We start from the raw sequence: 27537 nt of genomic DNA on the forward strand, positions 1-27537 counted from the left end.
GACCTGGACTGGATCTGGACCCACCTGGACTGGATCTTGGACTGACCTGGACTGACCTGACTGGATCTTGGACTGACCTGATCTGGATCTGGATCTGGACTGGATCTGACCTGACCTGACTGACTGGACTGACCTGACTGACTGGACTGATCTGGACTGACCTGACCGATCTTGACCTGACCTGGACTGGATCTGGACTGACTGATCTTGGACTGGATCTGGACTGGATCTGGATCAACTGGACTGACCTGATCTGGACTGACCTGGGACTGGATCTGGACTGACTCTGACTGGACTGGATCTGGATCTGGACTGACTTGACTGACCTGGACTGGATCTGGACTGACCTGGACTGGATCTGGACTGACCTGGACTGACCTGGACTCGACTCTGACTGATCTGACTGGATCTGACTGACTGACCTGGACTGGATCGGTACTGGATCTGGACTGACCTGGACTGGATCTGGACCTGGACTGGACTGGACCTGGACTGGATCTGACTGACCTGGACCGATCGACTGGACTCTGATCGGACTGGATTGACTGATCTGACTGACCTGGAACAACCTGAGACTGGACTCTCCAGACTGGACCGAACCGGATCTGGATCTGACTGGACCTGGACTTGATCTTGACTTGACCTGGACTGACCTGACTGATCTGGACTGGACTCTGGACCTGAACCTGGACTGACCTGACTGACCTGGACCTGACTCCTTGACTGGATCTGACTGACCTGGTACTGACTTGACTGACTCAGACTGACCTGGACTGGACTCTGGACTGACCTTGGACTGGACTGACCTGGATCTGACTGGACCGACTGACCGACCTGATCTGGATCTGACCTGACTGGACCTGGACTGGATCTGGACTGATCTGGACCGGACTTGGACTGGACTTTGGACTGACCTTGGACTGGATCTTGGACTCAGATCTGACTGGATCTTGGACTCGACCTGACCGAGAATTTACCTGGACTAGAACCTGACTGACCGATTCTGGACTGATCTGGACTCGATCCTGACTGAACCAATCGATCGATCTACCTGGACTGACCTGACTGGACCTGACTTGACCTGGACTGACCTGGACTGGATCTGGACTGGACCTGGACTGGATCTGCGGACGAATTTAATTGGATCTGGACTGGACCTGACCTGGATCTGGACTGGATCGACTGGATCTGGGACTCCGACCTGGACCTGACCTGGACTGGACCTGGACTGGATCTGGACTGACCTGACCGACCTGACTGGATCTGACCGATCTGGACTGGACCTTTGGACTGACTGGACTGACTCTGGACTGGATCTACCGACTTGGACCTTGACCGGACCTGACTGACTCTGACTGGACCTGGACTGACCGATCTGACTGGACCTGACTGACCTGGACTGATCTGGACTGGATCTGGACTGAACTCTGGACTGACCTGACTGACCTGGACTGAACTTGAACCTGAATCTGGACTCGACCTGGACCAGAACTGATGATCTGACCTGGATCGACTCTGGAACTGGACCTGGGGTTTGGACTCTCGGATACAGATCGGACTGGATTGACTCTCGACTGACTGGACTTGACCTGGACCTGGACTGATCTGGACTGACTTGACTGACCTGGACTGGATCTGACTGGACTGGACTGGACCTGGACTGGACTTGGACTGATCTGAACCGACTGATCTGACTGAACCTGAACGGTATCAGTACCGACCTGGAACCGACTCTGGACTGGATCTGGACTGACCTGACTGACCTTGACTGATCTGGACTGGACCTGACTGGATCTGGGACTGGATCTGGACTGATCGACTGGATCTGGACTGATCTGGACTGGATCTTGGACTGACTTGGACTGGATCTGACTGACCTGACTGGATCTGACCGATCCTGACTGACCTGGACTGACCTGGACTGGATCTAAATCGACCTGGACCGACCTGACTGGATCGACTGACCTGGACTGATCTGACTGGACCTGGACTGGATCTGACCTGGACCGACCTGGACCGATCTTGGACTGACCTGACCGATCTGACCTGGACGACCTGACTGATCTGACTGGATCTGACTGACTGGACTGGACTGACCTGGACTGGATCTGGACTGACCTGGACTGGATCGACTGACTTGGACTGATCTGGACTGACCTGGACTGATCTGGACTGACCTGGACTGACCTGACTTCCGACCTGGACTGACTGGATCTGGACTGGATCTGGACTGACTGGACTGACCTGACCGATCTGGACTGACTGACTGGACCTGGACTGGATCTGGACTGACCTGGACTGACCTGGACTGGATCTGACTGGACCTGGACTGACTCGACTGACTGGATCTGGACTGGACCTGACTGACTGGATCTGGATCTGGACTGACCTGACCGACCTGGACTGACCTGGACTGATCTGACTGGATCTGGACTGGACTGGACTGATCTTGGATCTGGACCTGACTGGACTGACCGATCTGGACTGGACCTGACTGATCTGGACTGGATCTGGACTGGATCTGACTGGATCTGACTGACTGACCTGGACTGACCTGACTGACCTGGACTGATCTGACTGGATCTGGACTGACCTGGACTGATCTGACTGGATCTGGACTGATCTGGACTGATCTTGACTGACCTTGACCGACCTGACTGGACCTGACCGACCTGACTGACCTGACTGGATCTGGACTGACCTGGACTGACCTGACTGGACTGGACCGATCTGGACTGACCTGACCGATCTGACTGGATCTGGACTGGATCCGGACTGACCTGGATCTGACCGACTTGACTGATCTGACTGGATCTGACTGACCTGACTAGACTGGACTGACCTGGACTGACTCTGGACTGGACCTTGGACTGACCTGGATCTGACTCCTGACTGACCGACTGGATCTGGACTGGATCTGACTGACCTGGACTGACTTCACTGGACCTGGATCGAGCCCTGACTGGATCTGGACTTGGCGACTGACCTGACTGGATCTGGACCTGGACAGACCTGATCTGACTTCCATACTGGATCTGAACTGAACCTGGAACCTGCCTGGACTGGACCTGGACTGGATCTTAAACGGGACCTGACTGACCTTGGACTGGTATCCGACTGGACTCGACTGGAACCTGACTGACCTGGACTCTGGACTGGATCTGACTGACCTGAACCGGACCTGGACTGACCTGGATTCTGACCTCGAACCTGGACTGACTGACCGACCTGACTGGACCTGGACTGACCTGGACTGGCCTGGGATCTGGACTGACCTGACCTGGACTGGATCTGGACCGACTTATACCTGACCTGACCGGATCTGTACTGGATCTGACTGAACTTGAATCTGACCTGGACTGGACCTGACTGGATCTGGACTGGATCTGGACTGACCTGACTGGATCTGGACTGGATCTGGACTGGATCTGGACTGATCTGACTGGACTGACTGACCTGACTGACCTGGACTTGGACTGACCTGGACTGACCTGACTGATCTGATCTGACTGACCTGGACTGGATCTGGACTGATCTGGACTGGATCTGGACTGACCTGGACTGGATCTGGACCGACCTGAACTGATCTGGACTGGATCTGACTGACCTGGACTGGACCTGGACTGACCTGACCTGGACTGGACCTGACCTGACTGGCATCTGACCGATCTGGACTGGACCTTGTACTGCATCTGGACTGGACCTGACTGACCTGACTGGATCTGACCGACCTGACCGACCTGGACTGACCTGGACCGACCTGGACCGACTGGACCGACTGACTGATCTGGACTGACCTGACTGACCTGGACTGATCTGGACTGGATCTGGACTCGATCTGGACTGACCTGGACTGGACCTGACCGACTGACTGGACCTGACTGGATCTGGACTGACCTGGACTGACCTGGACTGGATCTGACTGGACCTGGACTGGATCTGACTGACCTGGACTGGATCTGGATCTGATCTGACTGACCTGGACCTGACTGAACTGATCTACTTGACTGGATCTGGACTGAACCTGGACCTGGACTGACCTGACTGGATCTGATCTGGACTTGATCTGACTGGATCTGACCTGGATCTTGACCGATCGATCTTGACTGGATCTGACTGACCTGACTGGATCTGGACTGGATCTGGACTGACTCCGGACCGATCTGGACTGACCTGGATCTGACTGACTGGACCTGGACTGGATCTGACCGATCTGACTGACTCGAGACTGGACTGGATCTGGACTGGATCTTGACTGACCTGACCGATCTGGACTGGACCTGACTGGACTGACTTGGACTGAACCTGAACTGAACCTGAACTGGGCCTGGATCCAGACTGAACCTGAACCGACTCCTGATCTGGAACCGACAGGACCTGACTGGACTCGACTGTCTTTGAACCGAACCTGGGCCTGATCTACCTGACCTGGACTGGACCTGACTGGACCTGGACCGATCTGGACTGACCTGGACTGGACTTGACCTGGACCTGGACTGACCTTTGACTGGATCTGGACTGGTACCTGAACCGACCTGGACTGACTTAAACGACCTGGACAGATCCTTGATCTGTACTTCCGTACTGGATCTGGAACCGAACCTGAACCTGCCTGGACTGGACCTGGACTGGATCTGGGCCGATCTGACTGACCTGACTGGATCTTGGACTGATCTGGATCTGGATCTGACCGACTGACCGACCTGACCGATCTGGACTGACCTGACTGGATCTGGACTGGATCGACTGACTTGACTGACCTGGACCGATCTTGGACTGGATCTGGACTGGACTGACTGACTGGACTGACTGACTGGACTGACCGATCTGGACTGGATCTGACTGGATCGGACTGATCTGACTGGATCTTGACTGGACCTGGACTGATCGGACTGGATCTGGACTGATCGACTGGACTGACCTGGACTGGATCTGGACTGACTTGACTGGATCTGGACTGACTTGGACTGATCTGACCGATCTGACTGGATCTGGACTGATCTGGACTGGACTGGACTGGATTTGACCGATCTGGACTGGATCTGGACTGACCTGGACTGGATCTGGACTGGATCTGGACTGGACCTGGATCGACTGACCTGACTGGACTTGACTGACCTGACTGACCTGGACTGGATTGACTGGATCTGGACTGATCTGACTGACCTGGATTGACTGACTGGATCGACTGACCTGGACTGGATCTGACTGGATCTGGACTGGATCTGACTGGATCTGGACTGATCTGACTGACTTGACTGGATCTGGACTGACCTGGACTGGATCTGGACTGACCTGGACTGGATCTGGACTGGATCTGACTGGATCTGGACCTGATCTGGACTGACCTGATCTGACTGGATCTGACTGGATCGACTGATCTGGACTGACCTGACTGGATCTTGACCGACTGGACCGAACCCGATCTGGATCTGGACTGACTGACCTGATCTGACTGGACCTGGACTGATCTGGACCGACCTGACCGATCTGGACTGGATCTGGACTGACTCCTGACTGGACTCGACTGGATCTGACCTGACCTGGACTGACTTGGATCGACCTGGACTGGACCTGGACCTGGATCTGATCTGGACTGACTCGGGACCTGGACTGACCTGACCGATCTGGACCTGGATCTGGACTGACCTGACTGACTGGACTGACCTGACTGGACTGACTGACCTGGACTGGACCTGGACTGGACTTGGACCTGGACTGACCTGGACTGATCTGTACTGGATCTGGACTCGATCTGACTGGATTAGACCTTGGACTGGATCTGGACTGACCTGGAATTCGATCTGACTCGATCTGGATCTGGACTGTATCTGGACCGAATCTGACTGGACCTTGACTGATCTGGACTGACCTGTACTCTGAACTGGATCTGGACTGAATCTGAACTGGACTGAACCTGACTCTGATCTACTGGACTGTACCGGATCTGAACTGGACCTGAACCTGACTGGACTGACCTGGACCGGATCTGGACTGACCTGGACTGGATCTGACTGGATTGGACCGATCTGGACTGGATCTGGACTGACCTGACTGACTGACTGGACTGACTGACCTGGACTGACTCTGGACTGATCTGATCGACCTGATCTGACTGACTGGACTGATCTGACCGACCTGGACTGGATCTGGACCGACTGGATCTGACTGACTGACTGGATCTGGACTGACTCCATGACTGGATCTGGACTGGATCGATTGACCTGATCGACTTGGACTGGACTGACCTGACTGATCTGGATCTGACCTGGACTGACTCTGGACTGGATCGACTGACTTTGGACTGGATCTGGACCGACCTGACCGATCTGACTGATCTGGACTGACTTGACTGATCTGGATTCGATTCTGGACTGAATTTGACTGACCTGATCTGGACTGGACCTGGATCTGACTGGATCGGACTGGACTGACCTGACTGATCTGAACTGACTTGAACTGGATCTGGAACTGGACTGACTGGACTGGATCTGGTACCGATCTGACTGGACTGTACTGCACTTGGACTGGGCCTGACCTGATCTTGGTACCTGATCTGGACTGTATCCGACCGATCTGGACTGACCTTATACTGATCTGGACTGGATCTGTATCCGATTCCCCGACTGAACCTGGACTGACTGGGATCGACTGGACTGAACCTGAACTGACCTGGACTGGATCTGCACCGGACCTGGACTGGATCCGTACTGGATCTGGACTGGGCCTGACCTGATCTACCTGATCTGGACTGCATCCGGACCGATCTGGACTGACCTGGATCTGTACTGGATCTGGACTGAACCTGACTGATCTGGACTGGATCTGGACTGGAGACTGACCTGGACTGAACTGACTCTGACCGACTGGATCTGGACTGACCTGGACTGGATCTGACCGATCTGGACTGACCTGACTGGACATGGACTGATCTGGACTGACCTGGACTGGATCTGGACTGACCTGACTGGATCTGACTGGATTGACTGACCTGACTGGATCTGGACTGGATCTGGACTGGATCTGGACCGACCTGGACTGACTCTGACTGGACCTGACTGACCTGGACTGGACTGACTGGATCTGGACTGGACCTGGACTTGATCTGACTGATCTGGACTGACTGGACTGGATCTGGACTGACTGACTGGATCTGGTACTGGATCTGGACCTGAACTGACCTGGACTGACTCTATACTGATCTATACTGACCTGGACTGATCTGTACCGATCTGGACTGAACTGGACCGGATCTGGACTGACCTGGACTGATCTGGACTGGATCTGACCGACCTGGACTGGATCTGGACTGACCTGGACTGGATCTGGACTGATCTGACCGATCTGGACTGGATCTGGACTGACCTGGACTGACTTGGACTGGATCTGGACTGACCTGGACTGGATCTGACTGGATCTGGACTGGACCTGACTGAATCTTGGACTGATCTGGACTGGATCTGACCGACCTGACTGATCTTGGACTGGATCTGGACTGATCGGACTGACCGGATCTGACTGGATCGATCTGGACTGGATCATATCGACCTGGACTGGATCTGTACTGGATCTGGACTGAATCTGACTGACCTGGACTGGATCTGACTGGATCTGGACTGACCTGACTGGATCTGGACTGGACTGGATCGGACTGGATCTGGATCGACTGACCTGGACTGGATCGACCGACTTGGACTGGATCTGACTGACCTTGGACTGAACCTGGATCCGGACTGACCTGGACTGACTTGACTGGATCTGGACTGGATCTGACTGGACTGACTGGACCTGAACTGGATCTGAACTGACTTGAACCGACCTGGACTGGATCTGTACCGACCTGGACTGGACCTGGTACTGGATCTGGACTGGGCCTGACCTTGGATCTGGTACTTGATCTGGACTGAACCTGGACTGACCTGGACTGGACCTGACTGGATCTGACTGGAGCCGACTGAACCTGACTGTATCTTGACTGGATCTGGACTGACTCATACTGATCTGGACTGTATTTGTATCCGATCTCGACTGAACCTGACTGGATCTGGACTGAACCTGAACCGACCTGGACTGGACCTGTACCGGATCTGGACTGGATCCGTACCGATCTGGACTGGGCCTGACTGATCCTGGACTGAGGCCGACTGAACCTGACTGGACCTGGACTGACCTGGATCTGGACTGACCTGACTGGACTGACTTAAACTGACCTGGACTGACCTGGACTGGATCTGGACTCGGACTGACGATCTGGACTGACCTGACCGACCTGGATCGATCTGACTGACCTGGACTGGATCTGAACCTTGAACCGGATCTGAACCGACCTGGACTGGATCTGACTGACCTGGACTGACCTGGACTGGATCTGGACTGATCTGATCAGACTCTTGACTGGATCTGGACTGGATCTGAACTGATCTGAACTGACTTGGACTGGATCTGACTGGATCTGACCTGACTGACCTGGACTGACCTGGACTGACTGGACTGGACCTGACTGGATCTGGACTGATCTGGACTGACTTGACTGGATCTGGACTCGATCTGGACTAGATCTGGATCAGATCTGACCGATCTGGACTGACCTGACTGAACCTGGACTGGTATCTCGACTGGATCTGGACTGGATCTGGTACTGGATCTGGACTGAACCTGGACTGACCGACTGGATCTGGACTGGAGCTGGACTGAATCTTGACTGACTTGGACTGGATCTGGGCTGGACCTGACTCGATCTGGACTGGATCTGAACTGACCTGGACCGACCTGACTGGATCTGGACTGACCTGACTGGACCTGACCGACCTGACCGACTGACCTGGACTGGATCTGACCGATCTGACCTGGATCTTGGATCGACTGGATCCGGACTGGATCTGGACTGACTCTGGACTGGATCTGAACTGGATCTGAACCGACCTGGACTGGATCTGGACTGGACCTGGACTGGACCTGGACTGGATCTGACTGGATCTGGACCAGATCTGGACTGGACCTGGACTGAACCTGGACCGATCTGGACCGGATCCTGACTGGATCTGACTGGATCTGGTACTGGATCTGGACTGAACCTGGACTGGATCTGGACTGGATCTGACTGGATCTGAACTGGATCTGGACTGGATCTGTACTGATCTGGACTGACCTGACTGACTGGATCGATCTGACCGATCTGGACTGACTGGATCTGAACCGAACCTGACTGGATCTGGACTGGATCCGAACCGACCTGGACTGAACCTGGACTGACCTGGACTGAACCTTGGTACTGGATCTGGATCTGATCTGGACTGACCTGGACTGGATCTGGACCAGATCTGAACTGGACTGGACTGCATTTAGACTGGATCTGGGCTGACCTGGACTGACCTTGTACTGGATCTGGACTGAACCTGACTGGATCTGGACTGGATCTACTGGATCTGGACTGAACCTGACTGGATCTGGACTGGACCTGAACCGACCTGACTGATCGACTGGATCTTGGACCAACCTGGACTGGACCTGGACTGGATCTGGACCAGATCTGGAAGCGGATCAGACTGACTCTGGGACTGACTAGACTCGATCTGGAAACCTGGATCTGGACCTGACCCGACCGAACCTGACTGGATCTGGACCGATCTGGACCGATCGGTACTGGATCTGGACTGATTTGGACCGGATCTGAATCAGATTTGAACTGATCTGAACTGGATTTGAACTGTATTTGGATTTGATTTGGATTGACCTGGATTAGTTTTGATTGACTTCGACTGGATTGGGATTGATTTGGACTGAATTTGGATTGGATTTGGATTGTATTTGGATTGGATTTGGATTGGATTTAGATTGGATTTAGATTGGATTTGGATTTGGATTGGATTGGATTGGATTTGGATTGGATTTTGATTGGATTTTGAATGGGTTTGGATGTATTGGATTTAGTTTGGATTTGGATTGGATAGGGTTTGGATTTTGATTGGATTTAGTTTGGATTTAATTTGGATTGGTTTTGGATTGGATTTAGATTGCATTTTGATTTAGATTGGATTTGGATTGGATTGTGATTGTTTTTGTATTGGATTTGGATTTTAATTGTATTTTGATTAGGTTTGGATTCAAGTTGGATTTTTCGTTCAAAATTGTATTACCTACGTGAATTCAAGTTCATATTTTGTCAGAAATCTTATTCTTTTAACGTGTTAGTATGTATGTATGTATTGTAGGTATTCGTAGTAGGCATTGAATAGGGTTAGACAGCAGCAATCAATAAATGTAATGTCAGACAATCTCGAGACACGCAATAAAGAGGACGTTATCAATCCAGCTCTCTGTGTATTGTCTTCAATTCAGAAGTGGGATGATGATCTTACGCGACTTTCCAAGACGAAGAGTTGAAAATGAAAATTCTTCGAGCGTTGAAGGGAAACTGAACCAAACTGAAATCGAAGTTACGAACCAAGAGGAAATGAATGATAGCGAAATAGAAATCGAAACGCGTCCCGAAACTGGTACTTATACGGTTGTTGGTGAACGTGGAGTTAATGTAGTTGAGATGAGCGGTGAAGAGAAGCAGAATGGAAACACAAATAGCTTAAGATCGAATATGTGTGACAGAATGTGTCCACGAAACGTACAGATGTTTTTACACTATGAAGAAATTCAAGGACTTATTCCCGAGTTCAATCTGCAGAAAATTACAGTTGAAAAATGGATAAGAAAACTCGACCGTTTGAAAGATGTATATGGCTGGGAAGATCGAGCTGTCCTTCATTATGCGACGATGCGATTAGGAGCAGTTCCAAAAATCTGGTTTGAAGGTAACGATAAGAAACGATAAATGGTTGGAATGAGTTCAAACAAAGAATCACAAGAGCATTTCCAACGCGAATTGATGAAGTAGATGTTCACAGCGCTTTGATGAAACGAGTGAAGGCTTCAAATGAAACTTATGAACATTTTGTGTACGACATTGTAGCAAAAGCAAGGTCAATCAATTTGGGTGATGCAGCTATAATGAAATATGTTATAAATGGAATACCGGATCCCTATTTGAGGCTGACGCTGAGTACCGCAGGGCATACTACAGTAGAGACGTTATTGGATGTAATTCTACGCCATGAAAATCAATCACAAATGCGGGCGGTGGTGGTGAATCGAGGAAATTATTCAAACAGCTATCAAGGTCGTATGCGCTGGAATGTTGGTTGCTGCTACAATTGTGGAGAAAGTGGACATTTGGCAAGAATGTGTTATCAAAAAGATGCTCGTTTTCCAAAGAATCCATATCCAAGAGGCGGCGGTGGAAATCCAAGATCAGATACTCGTTACACTGGAGGACGAACCGATGATATTTCAGCTGTGGAGACGAGCTATAGCCGGCTAGGAGCTGAAGCAGTCGATCAACAGCGGTCTCGAGGTAGCGTAGTATTTAGAGAAAAGGTTTATTTAAAAAAATCATTTTTCAATGCATTAGTTAGATTTTCATATTTTTATACAGACTGCACAACACTTTTCGATACAGGTAGTCCAATTTGTTTGATACGCAATAGCATTGTTCCTGATTCAGTTAAAATTGTCAAATACTCAAATCAATCATTTTCTGGCCTAAATCATTCAAAAATTGATATTTTAGGAACATTTGAGACTGAAATTGTTATTAATAATATTATTTACAATTCACAGTTTAAAATTGTACCAGATTCAACCATGGAACCGATGTGCATTCTTGGGTCAGATTTCATGGTAAGGAATAATTTGTTCGCTGAATGTGATGGTAATTCAATAGTTTTTGGAAAGAAGAATGATATAAATGAAAATCTCTTGAATGTGGCTAAAAACGGAAATGATTTTCGACCAGACATTTATGATGTGGAAATAAGTGCGGAAACTTTCTTGAATAATGATGAAGATAAATTAGATATAGGCGATAGTACTATTCCTTTTGCATATGTTAATAAAATCAAATCTCTTTTCATTGAAGTATATAAAATGGAGTTCGTCCACTGAAACCGAAACAATCTTATAGTATGAATATTGAATTGTTGGAAAATAAACCATTCAGTTTTTCACCTCGTCGATTATCTAACATTCAAAATTAGAAATAGAATCACAAATAAAAAACTTCTAAATGAGGGTGTAATACAAGAAAGTAATTCACCATATGCTAGTAGAATAGTTTTAGTAAAGAAGAAAGATAACTCTTGGAGGATGTGTGTAGACTATAGGAATTGAACAAAATAACAGTAAAAGATAGGTATCCACTTCCTCATATTGAAGACCACCTAGATAGTTTGAGAAATAAGAACTATTTCAGTACTCTAGATCTCAAAAGTGGATATCATCATCTATTGATCGATAAAAACTGTCAAAATATACAGCTTTTGTAAGTCATTTGGGACAGTATGAATACACTCGGGTACCATTTGGTTTGTGCAATGCACCTTCAACTTTTATGCGATTCATTAATACTATTTTCAAGAATTTAATTGCTGAAGGGGTTATAAGAATATACATAGATGATATTCTAATATCAACTGAAACAGCTGAGGAACATTTAGTCGTACTAAGAAAAGTTTTCGAAATTTTAATTGAGAATCATTTACAATTACAGCTAACAAAATGTACATTTTTGAAAACTAATGTTGAGTATTTAGGATACAATATTGGTTCAGAAGGAATAAAGCCAAGCGGAAAACATGTAGAAAGTATAACAAACTTTCCGATTCCTAAAAATATACATGATGTGCATAAATTTATAGGACTGGCCAGTTACTTCAGGAAATTCATACCAAATTTTTCAATAATTTCTAAACCACTGTATGATGTAGTTAAAAAAGATAAAAAAGATTTTACATTTGGAAAAGATGAAATGAAGGCATTTGAAATTCTTCGAGAAAAACTTGTTGCAGAACCGGTATTGAAAATTTATTCGCCTTCTGCCAGAACAGAACTACATACAGATGCTAGTGCATTAGGGTTTGGAGGAGTTTTATTGCAAGAGCAGTCAGATGGAGTTTTACATCCAGTAATGTATTTTAGTAAGAGGACGGAGTCTCACGAAGCAAAATTGCACTCTTTTGAACTTGAGACATTAGCAGTTGTACATAGCATCAAGAGGTTTCATATATATTTGCAAGGTATCAAATTCACTATAGTAACTGATTGTATAGCGCTGAAAGAAACTTTGAAGAAAAAAGACATAAATGTGAAAATCGCTAGATGGGAAATATTTCTTTCTGAATACGATTACGAAATTATTCATCGAAATTCTTCTAACATGAAACATGTAGATGCTTTATCTCGTATGCCTATTATATGTGCTTTAGGAAATGAAAATGATAATTTTGAAAGAGCATTATTGGCTAGTCAAATGTTAGATTCAAAAGTTGAAGAAATACGGATTCAGTTGGAGAACAGGGAGAACAAATATTTTGAGTTGCGAGATGGAGTAGTTTATAGAAAAAATAAAGAAAACAAGTTATTATTTTATGTTCCATCAAATATGGTGGACCATATTTTGAAAATGTATCACGATGATTTCGGTCACTTTGGGGTGGAAAAAGTTTACGAACTAATAAACAAATCATATTGGTTTCCAAATATAAAAGAACGAATAAAAAAATACATTGGTAATTGTTTAAGATGCATTGTTTATTCAAAGAAAAATAATAAAAAAGATGGGTATTTAAACATTATAGATAAAGGAAATATACCTTTTCACACATTACATATTGATCATTATGGACCATTGACACTAAGAAACTGTAATTATAAATATATTTTTGTAATAATAGATGCATTTTCAAAATTTTTAAAGCTTTATCCCTGCAAAACTACAAATACAAGTGAGGTCATCAAACACTTGAAACATTACTTTAACGCATATTCAATACCTGATCAAATCATTTCTGACCGTGGAAGTTGTTTCACTTCAAATAGCTTTAAAGAATTTAATAGTGAACATGAAATTAAGCATATTTTTATAGCTACAGCATGTCCAAAAGCAAATGGACAAGTAGAACGTTTTAATCGAGTTTTAACACCTGTTATAGCTAAACTTATTGATAGTAATCCATCCAAAGGTTTCGGTCCTATTTTGTTAGATGCAGAACTTTATATTAATAATACTTTTTGTCGATCAATAGGTAATACACCTTTTCAAGTACTATTCGGAAGGCAACAAAAGAAGTCTACTGTTAGCATAATCGAAAGAAATATAAATGAAAATACGGACATTGAAAGAGATTTGATTAAGATAAGAGAAAAAGCTATTGCAATTAACAGGGAAGTACAATCTTATAACAAAAAGAAATATGATGCGGGATGCAAAATGTGTACTGAGTATCAAGAGGGTGACTTAGTTTATATACCTAATCATGCTACGTCTGGTATTTCATCGAAGTTACAAGCACAATTCAAGGGACCATACATAGTTAGAAAAAATACTTCCCAATAATCGTTACGTTGTTAGTGATGTTGATGGTATTCAGCTGACACAATTACCCTTTACCGGAATATTTGACCCTGTTAATATGAAATTATGGAACATGAAAAATGAATTGAATGCACATCGGGACGATGTGGATGTCAGGATGGCCGAGCTGTAGGTATTCGTAGTAGGCATTGAATAGGGTTAGACAGCAGCAATCAATAAATGTAATGTCAGACAATCTCGAGACACGCAATAAAGAGGACGTTATCAATCCAGCTCTCTGTGTATTGTCTTCAGTATGTAGTTATCCACCATCCTATGTAAGCATCCATGATAATGTTCAAGGACAAATATTAAAATGACGAGAAAAAAACTATGTTTGCTCCCAGTTCAGGCTTGTTATTTGATTCATTAATCGATGTGATCCTAATCATACATTAAAGTTCTTGCAAAGGTTCCTCCTCGCATTCGCTACTGACACTTGGAAGGCGAGTAAAACTTGACGAGAGTAGCATTTCAACACTTACTTCCAGCTTTTTCCAGCGTTTCCAGCAGTCACGATCTCTAGTCAAATAGCTGAGCCGTTCCAAAAAGGTTTCGTACCCATAATCGTCATGTGCGAAGGAGAATACTTCATGTTCACCATCTGCCCTCGAAGAGTCCGCATCGTCCAGCCATGTCCGTTCGGTGGGCTTTTGCATTTCCAAACGTTTCACTCTACGAGTTCCTGTGGAGCTGCTGTCGGGCAACTCCGATGACGATTTGCTAGAATCAATAAAAAAATCATTGATGTGATGTAGATATCATAAGGATAATCCACTTACCTGCTAAATGCATAATTCAAGGCTTGCGCCACCAGATGTTTGGTCGTTTCGTTCCGTAGAATGTCGTGAAGACGTTCGTCGGCATCCAAGCTGTTCAACTGGGCCAGCAAACTTGGCCGAATCAGAGCAAATCGAACCAAATTCATCACATCGCTAACACATTCTTGTCGGTTGTCCCAGTCTTCCAGTAGCCAAAGGCAAGCTGCGTAGAAGACGTCCGTTTCGGAAAACACTCCGAGGTAGCTCGACTTCAGCAGCACGCTCAGATCATCCAAAGGCATCTGCGTGTATTCGCTGCAAGCAACCAGAGGCAGGAAGAAGGCACAAATCCTTTTCAGAAGCATATTCTTCAATATATTTTGATGATGCTGTGCGGCTTCGATGTACAGGAAGAAAGCCCGATCTTCGACCAACGCCTCGGTACTGTCGATACAAATCCAGCACTGATCAACCAAATGCTTAATCCGTAGGTATTCCGCCGCGACCAACACCTCCACAAAGTGCTCCCGCTGGACGTCTGCCTTGGCGGCCAACATCCAGTCGTAGATGATTTGGAACGCACGCGGGGAAACTTTTTCCTCCGGGAGCACCACTACGCGTTCATTCTCCAGCTCGTCGAACGTTCCCGAATAGCTTTGGAGCAGCAGCGAATGGCAGTCGAAAACGGTGCTGCCGATCCGGACGTGAATGTTCGGTTTGCGGAGGCTTTTCAACCGGTGATCGATTAGGTCCAGGTGGCTAATCTTTTCGTGAAACTCGATTTCGGCCCAATGCTCGGTGTGATTCGGAACGTAGCCGAGCTGAATTAAGGACGGAACATTTTCACGGTGGGACATTTCTGGCTAATTGGATTTGACAAGCTGGATTACGAAACATAATTTTTTTTATATTGTGGGTTGCTGTGATTTTTTATTTGGAATTAATTCTCATCCTGTGAAAGCTAGTGGAACAATTTATTTACCTGTTTCAGGTGAAACTAGCGAGAAATTCAATAAAGTGCTAGTAAGGAAAGGTGCTAAAAGGAAAGGTGTATTGGTTGAAGATCAAAAGCATCAACTTGATTCAGAACCCTCGCCGGGTACGATGTTGATTGTTGATGGAGAAAAAGTGGGTTGAGAATAGCCAAATTTGGAATCTATCAAAAAGTGGTAGCATGAAAATCGAAAAAAAAATCCAAGACTATGCCCGCTCAAAGTGAGCAAGTGATATGTCGTGGTAGAGGATGGTTTATTAATGTTGATGATGATGATGATGTCTTATGAAAGAGTGCTCACAAAATGAAGTCCCCTTTCTTCCACTCCTCTCATGGATTGTCCTTTTTTGAATTATCTCCAAAAAAGGATTCCTTTTATGGACTCGGAAGCTGTCGAACCGCTATACTGTTTTACGATCTTACTGATTGCTGAAGGGATAAAAGTATCTTTAATATCGATCCCACTGGGGGAGATATAAAGGTCGTAAAAGTTCCCCAAGCGCCCGCATCCAACGGAAGACGGATTTATGCGGCAGAGCGCTTTTGGTCTGGCGCATTCGTCGCTTATTTTTTACTGCTTTAATTACCCTCCACAATCAATTACGCAACCCACACAGGCGGGCCATGAATAGAATTCAATCACGTATCAATTAATGTGCCTGCAGGAATATTGCCGCCACTACTGTTGTCGTCATCAAAGCTGATTCAACGGAAGCAGCACCCAATCGCTATGCACGCAGCTGCGGATTTCGTTTGTGAGTGGATTCAAAATTACCTGGATTTTATGGCTAATTTATGAGCAGTGCATGTGCCACTACCGTTTTGGCTTCGTGTTACCAGATAAAAATATTGGGCGCAGACTGTGAATTGTTGTAATAAGGTGTTAGGCTGCATCGAGTTATTACTTTACGCTAAAATTGCGGAAATGAACATATTCTGCCAAATAAATACAAGTCTATAACAAAATTGTACCATTTTTGTAGCAACTACTTCCATCCCCAAGCTTGACGATATGAATAAGATGCTCATCATCTATCTTAAGACGAGTTGGTACTGTTTCTTTCAATTCCACTTATTTGTAACTACAGTGAACTCTCCTCCTTTTGATATTGAGGGGACCATCAAGTTAGGAAGGTGTCGATATAATGAAGACATTTATATGTGGCCGAATGCCGTTTGTTCCCTTGTTAAGTGAAGTGAGACCCTCGAAATGAATAGTGAACAGCGAGAACCGAGAAGAGAGAAATGAGATTTAAAATGAGTACAGAGTGGTGAGAAGAGAGTACTAAAAATGTAAGTGAGTATTGAGTAGTGAGATGTATGCAGTAGGCACGGCAAATGCTGGGTAAAGCGTACCATTGGTACTTCGCGTACCTGAAGGAATAAAATAGACCCCATCTCGCGGTCCTTAGCCTCTTACCCAGCAACTATTATCCCTACCTCCCCGCGGTGCTGGCCGGGATACGAGCAACCTTAGGGAAGATCGGGTAACCAACCCCGGTGGGAACTATGGTCGTATGCTGACAGGGAAGGGGGGGTTTGCTCCTCTCCGGAGGTGCAAATCTTATTGAGCGTCTGTTCTCCATGTCAGGATCGGCTCACAACAGCGACTGTTCTCCATGTTAGGGGCGGCTGATCATCGTCCGAGTGCCAGCGAGGGACTCTAAGTGAAACTGTGCACCATGGTCCACCGGAAATAAGGAGGAATGGTCCTCCGGAAATTTAGGGGTTTGGTGTCAGGCCTGCAAGCCAGCCTTTAAAAATCATAAGCAACGAACAATCAACAAGAGAGTACGGACCGGAACCATCGGCGAAGACCACTGCGACGAAAAGGGACTAGCGATTGGAAACTCGGTTCGTGGAACTGCAAATCTCTCAACTTCATCGGGAGCACACGCATACTCGCTGATGTGCTCAAGGACCGTGGATTCGGCATCGTAGCGCTGCAGGAGGTTTGTTGGAAGGGATCAATGGTGCGAACGTTTAGAGGTAATCATACCATCTACCAGAGCTGCGGCAACACACACGAGCTGGGAACAGCTTTCATAGTGATGGGCGATATGCAAAGGCGCGTGATCGGGTGGTGGCCGATCAATGAAAGAATGTGCAGGTTGAGGATCAAAGGCCGGTTCTTCAACTTCAGCATAATCAACGTCCATAGCCCACACTCCGGAAGCACTGATGATGATAAGGACGCATTCTACGCGCAGCTGGAACGTGAGTACGACAGCTGCCCAAGCCACGACGTCAAAATCATCATAGGAGATTTGAACGCTCAGGTTGGCCAAGAGGAGGAGTTTAGACCGACTATTGGAAAGTTCAGCGCTCACCGGCTGACGAACGAAAACGGCCTACGACTAATTGATTTCGCCGCCTCCAAGAATATGGCCATTCGTAGCACCTACTTCCAACACAGCCTCCCGTATCGGTACACCTGGAGATCACCACTGCAGACAGAATCACAAATCGACCACGTTCTGATTGATGGACGGCACTTCTCCGACATTATCGACGTCAGGACATATCGTGGCGCTAACATCGACTCGGACCACTATCTGGTGATGGTTAAACTGCGCCCAAAACTATCCGTCATCAACAATGTTCGGTACCGACGACCGCCGCGGTACGACCTAGAGCGACTGAAGCAACCTGATGTCGCTACTGCATACGCGCAGCATCTCGAGGCAGCGCTGCCGGAAGAGGGTGAGCTCGATGGGGCCCCTCTTGAGGACTGCTGGAGTACAGTTAAAGCAGCCATTAACGACGCAGCGGAGAACAACGTCGGGTATATGGGTCGAAGTCGACGGAACGATTGGTTCGACGAAGAGTGCAGACAGATTCTGGAGGAGAAGGACGCAGCGCGGGCGGTCGCGCTGCAGCAAGGTACCCGGCAGAACGTGGAACGTTATAGACGGAAGCGGAGACAGCAAACCCGCCTTTTCAGGAGAAGAAACGCCGCCTGGAAGAAGCGGAGTGCGAGGAGATGGAACAGCTGTGCCGTTCTCAAGATACACGCAAGTTCTATCAGAAGCTGAACGTATCCCGCAAAGGCTTCGTGCCGCGAGCCGAAATGTGCCGGGATAAGGATGGGAGCATCTTGACGGACGAACGTGTGGTGATCGAAAGGTGGAAGCAGCACTACGAGGAACATCTGAATGGCGCTGAGAGTACAGGCAGTGGAAGTCAAGGCAGCGGAGGAGATGACTACGTCAGTTCAGCGGACGATGGAAGCCAACCAGCCCCCACCTTGAGGGAAGTTAAGGATGCCATTCAACAGCTAAAGACCAATAAAGCAGCTGGTAAGGATGGTATCGGAGCTGAGCTCATCAAGATGGGCCCGGAAAAGCTGGCCACTTGCCTGCACAAACTGATAGTCAGAATCTGGGAAACCGAACAGCTACCGGAAGAGTGGAAGGAAGGGGTTATATGCCCCATCTACAAGAAAGGCGACAAACTGGAGTGTGAGAACTTTCGAGCGATCACCATCCTTAATGCCGCCTACAAAGTGATATCCCAGATCATCTTCCGTCGTCTGTCACCATTAGTGAACGAGTTTGTGGAAGTTATCAAGCCGGCTTCGTTGACGGCCGCTCGACAACGGACCAGATCTTTACTGTACGGCAAATCCTTCAAAAATGCCGTGAATACCAGGTCCCAACGCACCATCTGTTCGTTGATTTCAAGGCGGCATACGACAGTATAGACCGCGTAGAGCTATGGAAAATTATGGACGAGAACAGCTTCCCTGGAAAGCTTACCAGACTGATCAAAGCAACGGTGGATGGTGTGCAAAACTGTGTGAAGATCTCGGGCGAACACTCCAGTTCGTTCGAATCGCGCCGGGGACTAAGACAAGGTGATGGACTTTCGTGCCTGTTGTTCAACATTGCGCTAGAAGGTGTCATGCGGAGAGCCGGGTGTAACAGCCGGGGTACGATTTTCAACAGATCCAGCCAATTTATTTGCTTCGCGGATGACATGGACATTGTCGGCCGAACATTTGCAAAGGTGGCAGAACTGTACACCCGCCTGAAACGTGAAGCAACAAAAGTTGGACTGGTGGTGAATGCGTCAAAGACAAAGTACATGCTTGTGGGCGGAACCGAGCGCGACAGGGCCCGCCTGGGAAGCAGTGTTACGATAGACGGGGATACCTTCGAGGTGGTCGAGGAATTCGTCTACCTCGGATCCTTGCTAACGGCTGACAACAACGTTAGTCGTGAAATACGAAGGCGCATCATCTGTGGAAGTCGGGCCTACTACGGGCTCCAGAAGAAACTGCGATCGAAAAAGATTCGCCACCGCACCAAATGTGTCATGTACAAGACGTTAATAAGACCGGTAGTCCTCTACGGACATGAAACATGGACAATGCTCGAGGAGGACTTGCAAGCACTCAGAGTTTTCGAGAGACGGGTGCTTAGGACCATCTTTGGCGGTGTGCAAGAAGACGGTGTGTGGCGGCGAAGAATGAACCATGAGCTCGCCCAACTCTACGGCGAACCCAGTATCCAGAAGGTAGCTAAAGCCGGAAGGGTACGATGGGCAGGACATGTTGCAAGAATGCCGGACAGCAACCCTGCAAAGATGGTGTTCGCTTCCGATCCGGCAGGTACGAGACGGCGTGGAGCGCAGCGAGCGAGATGGGCAGACCAGGTGCAGAACGACTTGGCGAGCGTGGGGCGTATCCGAGGATGGAGAGATGCGGCCTCGAACCGTGCATTGTGGCGTCAAATTGTTGATTCAGTGTTATCTGTTTAGATGTTAACTAAATAAATGAAATGAATGATGTATGCAGTAACATGTGAGTAGTGTAAAGTGAGAAATAAAAATGAGAAATGAGAACCAAGTTGAAAAAAATGAGATGTGATATTTGCGAAATGAGAAGTAGGATGTGAGTAGTGAGATAAACAGAAGTAAGAAGTGAGAAGTGGGAGATGATAATTGAGAAGTAAGAAGCGAGATATTAAGTAGTGCGAAGTAAGTGATGTGATATAATACACAAAGAAGGAAGGAAGACAGAAGAAGGAAGAAGACAAAATAAAGATAGGAAAGAGAAATAATCCCTTTCCTTCTCTCGTTTATTGGTCCTCACTTCTTACTACTCGCTTCTCATAACTCACTTCTCACTTTTCATTCCCATTCATTCTCGCTATTCAATTCTTACTTTTCTCTTCGCACATCACGCCTCCCTCTTCTCACTACTCACTTCTCACTTCCGCACTTCTCACTATTCATTCATCACTTCACACATCCTCCTTCTCACTTCGTAATTCTCGCTTCGCATTTTTAGTTTTTCACTTTTTTATGTGGGTATTTTCAATCTAACCCCCACTGTCCGGCAGTGGTATTAAGGGAGAAAGCTGTCTGTAATAAAGTCATCTTGAGTCCGGGAGTTAGAAGGTGTTAGCTCTACTGCAGCTTCAGTGACCCATTTCAGACTGCCTGGTAACTCACGTCCAGTCCGCGGTCACTTTCACTTGCAATAAGCCCCGCCTGTTTAAGCTACCATTATCAATTGGATAATGGATCCGTACACAAACATCCGGATTTTTAAATCCAGCGCGTATTTAGTTTTGGAATCACCAAGCTGATTCGATTCCGGATAAATGAACTGAGGAAAGTGAAGACGACACCTATTTATTTATTTATCATCAGACTAAGGCCGGAGTGGCCTGTGCTGCACATAAAAGACTTCTCCATTCAGCTCGGTTCATGGCTGCACTTCGCCAACCACACAGTCTGCGGAGGGTCCGCAAGTCGTCCTCCACCTGATCGATCCACCTTGCCCGCTGTGCACCTCGCCTTCTTGTTCCCGTCGGATCGTTGTCGAGAACCATTTTTACCGGATTACTGTCCGACATTCTGGCTACGTGCCCGGCCCACCGCAGTCTTCCGATTTTCGCGGTGTGAACGATGGATGGTTCTCCCAACAGCTGATGCAACTCGTGGTTCATTCGCCTCCTCCACGTACCGTCCGCCATCTGCAACCCACCATAGATGGTACGCAACACTTTCCTTTCGAAGACTCCCAGTGCGCGTTGGTCCTCCACGAGCATCGTCCAGGTCTCGTGTCCGTAGAGAACTACCGGTCTTATAAGCGTTTTGTAGATAGTCAGTTTGGTACGGCGGCGAACTCTATTCGATCGAAGCGTCTTGCGGAGTCCAAAGTACGTACGATTTCCAGCCACTATGCGTCTCCGAATTTCTCTGCTGGTATCGTTATCGGCGGTCACCAGTGAGCCCAAGTACACGAATTCTTCAACCACCTCGATTTCGTCACCACCGATAGAAACTCGTGGTGGGTGGCTCACATTGACCTCTCTTGAGCCTCTTCCTATCATGTACTTCGTCTTCGACGTGTTGATGACTAGTCCAATCCGTTTAGCTTCGCTTTTCAGTCTGATGTAGGCTTCCTCCATCCTCTCAAAGTTACGTGCCATGATATCAATGTCGTCGGCGAAACCAAATAACTGGACGGACTTCGTGAAAATCGTACCACTCGTGTCAATCCCTGCCCTTCGTATTACTCCCTCCAAAGCGATGTTGAATAGCAGACACGAAAGACCATCGCCTTGCCGTAACCCTCTACGGGTTTCGAAGGGACTCGAGAATGCCCCTGAAACTCGAACTACGCACATCACCCGATCCATCGTCGCCTTGATCAACCGTATCAGTTTATCCGGAAATCCGTTTTCGTGCATTAGCTGCCATAGCTGGTCCCGATCGATTGTATCATATGCGGCTTTGAAGTCGATAAATAGATGATGTGTGGGCACGTTGTATTCGCGGCATTTCTGCAATACCTGACGTATGGCGAACACCTGGTCTGTGGTAGAGCGTTCACCCATAAATCCCGCCTGGTACTGCCCCACGAACTCTCTTGCAATTGGTGTTAGTCGACGGCATAAAATTTGGGAGAGTACCTTGTAGGCGGCGTTCAGCAATGTGATTGCGCGGTAGTTGCTACAATCCAGCTTATCGCCCTTTTGTAGATGGGACACACGACACCTTCCATCCACTCCTGCGGCAGAACCTCATCCTCCCAAACCTTGGTAATCACCCAGTGCAGCGCTCGAGCCAGTGCTTCACCACCGTGTTTAAACAGCTCTCCTGGTAGTTGGTCAACTCCAGGGGCTTTGTTGTTTTTCAGCCGGCCGATCTCCTCCTGGATTTCCTGGAAATTCGGAGCCGGAAGTCGCATGTCCTGCGCGCGTGCTCCTAGGTTCATTACCATACCGCCACCGTTGTCTGCCATATCGCCATTCAGGTGCTCTTCGTAGTGCTGCCGCCACCTTTGGATCACCTCACGCTCGTTCGTAAGAAGGTTCCCGTTTATGTCCTTACACATATCGGGCTGTGGCACGTGGCCCTTACGTGAACGGTTCAACTTCTCATAGAACTTTCGTGCGTTATTAGCGCGGTACAGTTCCTCCGTCTCTTCACGGTCTCGAAGACGACACCTAGTGTCCACGAAAAAATCAATACACTCTTCCAGAGCTATTCTGACCAATTCGTTATTGATCCATGTTTTCCTGATATTATCAAAAAGTCATACATATTTTCACCAGGGACATCCCCGTATACAAACTGCACAAACGATCTCGCGAACTCAAATAAGAATACACTCTGGTAAAAGTCACCTAACTCGTGAATCTCAAACTTCAGATAACTTCAACTTTTTCCTTCTAGTACATATGCAAAAAATGCACATGAGCCGAATTTATTTCTTGTGGAAACGAACAAAAACGTGACAGTAAATTTAAAAGCAACCATCCGCACGCATGGCTTACCGCGATCTCATTTTTCGTTTTTCACTTCTCACTCAATAATTCTTAGATCGCACTTCTGACTTCCTATTTCTCACTTATCACTTTCACTTCTAACTTTTTACTTCTCACTGCTACTTCGCTCTTCGAATTTCTCCCTTCTCATTTCTTATTTCCCACAACCAGATATGCAATCTGAACACGATAACGCGTGTTCAAAACATTTTAAACACAGCACACTGTTCAAGAGCACTGACCTAACATAGCAGCTTGCATCCTAGGAGAACAAATTAAAGCGACGTCATACTACACATTTTTCGTCTAGTAATCGAACGCATGGGCATCTGACGGATGGAAATCAAGCATAGTACCAAATCTAGGGAACCTTCGTTACCATGATCGTTTTTGGTGGCATACCAACCCAGTGCACACTTGACTGTGTTCAGAGTTCAAAACTAAGAACACCGAGGCACGCACTTGGCCCCTGTTCTGATCAGAATGCATCTCTGTCCATTACTCACTTCTTACTTCGCACTTCTCACTTCTTATTTCTCACTTGTCTCTACTCACTTTTCACGTCTCACTTCAAATTCTTCACTTCTTAATTTTAACTTTACACTTCTCATTTTTCACTTCTTATCTCACTTCTGACTTTTTATATCTCATTTATCACTTTTCACTTCTAATTTCTAACTTTTTATTTCTCACTACTACTTGGCACTTCAAATTTCTCACTACCTACTACTTCCTTCTCATTCACTTCGAATGTCTCACTTCTCACTTTTTCCTTTTCACTTCTCACTTCTCACTATACATTTCTCATTTTTTACTTCGCATTTCTCATTTTTCAATTTTCACTCCTCTCATCTCTCTTATAACTTCTTATACATCAGTTCTGACGTCTCATTTATCACTTATAACTTTTCACTTCTCACTTTTCACTTTTAAGTTGTTGCTTTTCACTTATCAGTACTCACTTCGCACTTCGAATTTCTCACTGCTAACTTCTCTCTTCTCATATCTCACTTCCCACTTTTCACAATCTCACTTCTTACTTCACACTTCTCACTACTCATTTATTATTTCTCACTTCCAACTTTTCACTTCTTACTTCTCATTTTTAAATTCTAACTTCTTATTTCTCACTTCTCGCTTATCACTTTTCACATCCAATTTCTAACTATATCGTGCATTTAAATGTTTCTGACAACGAGTAAGGGAGATATCAACTTACAGAAGGAGCGCAATATGCTAGATTCAAGGGACTTCGAATTTCATCGACTAAGGAAAAATATCGAGTTACAGAATATCGCGTTAGGGAAAGTACACTGTATTACAGTGTGCCGAGCTGACTGTAACAATAAGGTCAGCAGAACAGCAAAGTTCCTAATTCCAATTAACATTTTGGTATCTTATATTAGGAAAGTTAAACGATCATATACGCCATTCCTAATCATAAATATCGATCCTAGGTCTTGCTTTCTCTTTGTAGCCGTACATCTTCCCGCCAGGCTAGGGAAAGCCTCGTAATACGAATTTGTTTATAAGCTTCCTTTGTATATAGTTGAAATACTGGGGTTAGGGACAAAAGTTCCAAGGGACAAATGGTCTAAAAAGACAAGAAGTCGAAAGGACAAAACGTCGAACGGGACAAAAGGTAGAAAAAGACAAATCGTAGAAAGGGACAAAAGGTCGAAATAGACAAGAAACGGAAACGGAGAGAATCAATCTCAAGTTTTATTCATTTCTTAAATCAATGATCTTTTTTGTCGCTTTCATAGTAATTACTCCTTCTTTGAAAATTGCTCATTCTTCAACTTTGATTGATGAGATGATTTACTTCTGCTAGAAGTTAAATGCATTTTACTAATTCCTGTAGAATACACCCAACTTGTTATCAACTTGTTCTTGATCGAACTTTAGTCCCTTTTGACCTTTTGTCATTTCTAACTTTTCTTTTCCGTTCATTTGTCCTTTCGATCTTTTGTCATTCGACCTATTTTCATAGATTAGAAATAGTACCGATTAATACAGGTAACAGTTGGGACGCTTCGATTTAAGTTATTTCATTTATGTCCGATGCTCAGAAATTGCCGTTGACTTCAGTGAATCCAGTCGGAAAGCAAATTTACAAAGAAGCCCACTAAAATAAACTAAAATATTTGAATATACTCTATATGGAGTTTTCAACAATAGGTTAGGACTTTAGCCGTTCAATATTTATCGAATAACCCTAAGATTAAAATAAAATATGTATACGACCTGAAGGATTCAACTTTTCTTGATTGATGGATAAAAGACTTTTTAATTACTAAACCAGCGATTGCGTTTGTTTGGAGAACACTGGAAAAATAGATCTGGCACGGGTTTCAACATCGTCGTCGACAAAAGCAGTTTTAGCCGGAGACGACGACGCGACTTGGCCTGTATGCATTTCCTTGAGATTTCCTTGATGTTGTCCGGGGTTGTGTCCATGCCACATCACATGCTCCGCCGAATCTACCACGCCCATGTATTCCGAACACTCCGCTGATTCTGTGAAACTGAACCTGTGCAAGAACTTTTTAAAACAGCCATGTTCAGACAACACCTCTGTTTGGTGAAAATTGATCTGACCCTACGTTCTATTGACCCAGCTCGCCACATCCGGAATTAGTCTGTGGGTTCAACGACCTTTATCTGCAATGTCCCATGCTCTTTGCCATTTGAGCAGCGATGCTACTCTCTTGGGTCTTGACACATCGCACTTGCGTTCCGCGTTCCTGTCGTTGAAGCACTCCAGATCTTCGTCATCCCAGCAATCACGCACACCACCTCATACGATATGATGCGGTAGGCGCTTGCATCCCGCAGACACGTCAGCCGGTGTACCCCGAATAGTTTTCTTACATTGTACTTGGCTTCTAGTGCTTAGGACCATGGTGGTACACCGTATCAGATAATAGACATTGCTACGCCAGCTATAAGCCGATGCGTTTGACTTTGCACCGCCGAACCGTTCGACATCATTCGTGATAAAGATGTTATCGCCAATGAAGCCCTTTGGCCTGCATAATCGGTCAGGCGCGTAAAATTGATCTTATCGTCGATTATCACGCCCAGATGCATTAATGATATCACGGAGATAACTCTGTAGGTTGTCAAATTCCGGGTTCCCCGGTCGCATGAGACAAAATCTAATAAAACCAAAATCGACTTTCGTTGGTGTATTGGCCTGTCCTCGAAAGCCGTTCGATCAGGTTCGCGGTTTAGCACATCAAAGTTCTACGAACAAGTTAATCCCGGAAACACCCAGATGCCAAAAGAAATGCCGAACTTTACAAAAAATGGCAATCATGATCCAAATTTATTATAGGGGAGCGGTTCGCCACTTCATCTCATAGCTCCTATTTCCATCCCATCAAAGCAATGGAAAAGAATTTGGTTTGTTTATTATTTTTGTGATTTTTTTCAGCAGTGAGCACGCATGTTGACAAAAAGAAGCGACGAATTTGGTGCCGTATTTCTTTGTTTAGCGATGAGATGGATATATGTACAGTGAGATGGAGATCG

At 46.5% G+C, this 27537-nt stretch overlaps 2 protein-coding genes across 6 annotated transcripts in view; one reads left to right on the forward strand and one right to left on the reverse strand.

The window, feature by feature from the left end:
- Positions 1-27537, forward strand: part of LOC134220370 (uncharacterized) — a 1038156-nt gene that overhangs the window by 440930 nt on the left and 569689 nt on the right. The gene's annotated exons all lie outside the window — the stretch shown is intronic.
- On the reverse strand, positions 14803-16108 carry LOC134219970 (uncharacterized). Its single transcript, XM_062698883.1, has 2 exons — positions 15244-16108; positions 14803-15184 (listed from the first exon to the last, which is right to left on the reverse strand). Exons 1-2 carry the CDS (start codon positions 16077-16079, stop codon positions 14857-14859), a joined length of 1164 nt encoding a protein of 387 aa, XP_062554867.1. The 5' UTR covers positions 16080-16108; the 3' UTR covers positions 14803-14856.

This window comes from Armigeres subalbatus, chromosome 3 (assembly GCF_024139115.2).
Source record: "Armigeres subalbatus isolate Guangzhou_Male chromosome 3, GZ_Asu_2, whole genome shotgun sequence".
In the NCBI taxonomy this organism is placed as follows: Eukaryota; Metazoa; Arthropoda; class Insecta; order Diptera; family Culicidae; genus Armigeres; species Armigeres subalbatus.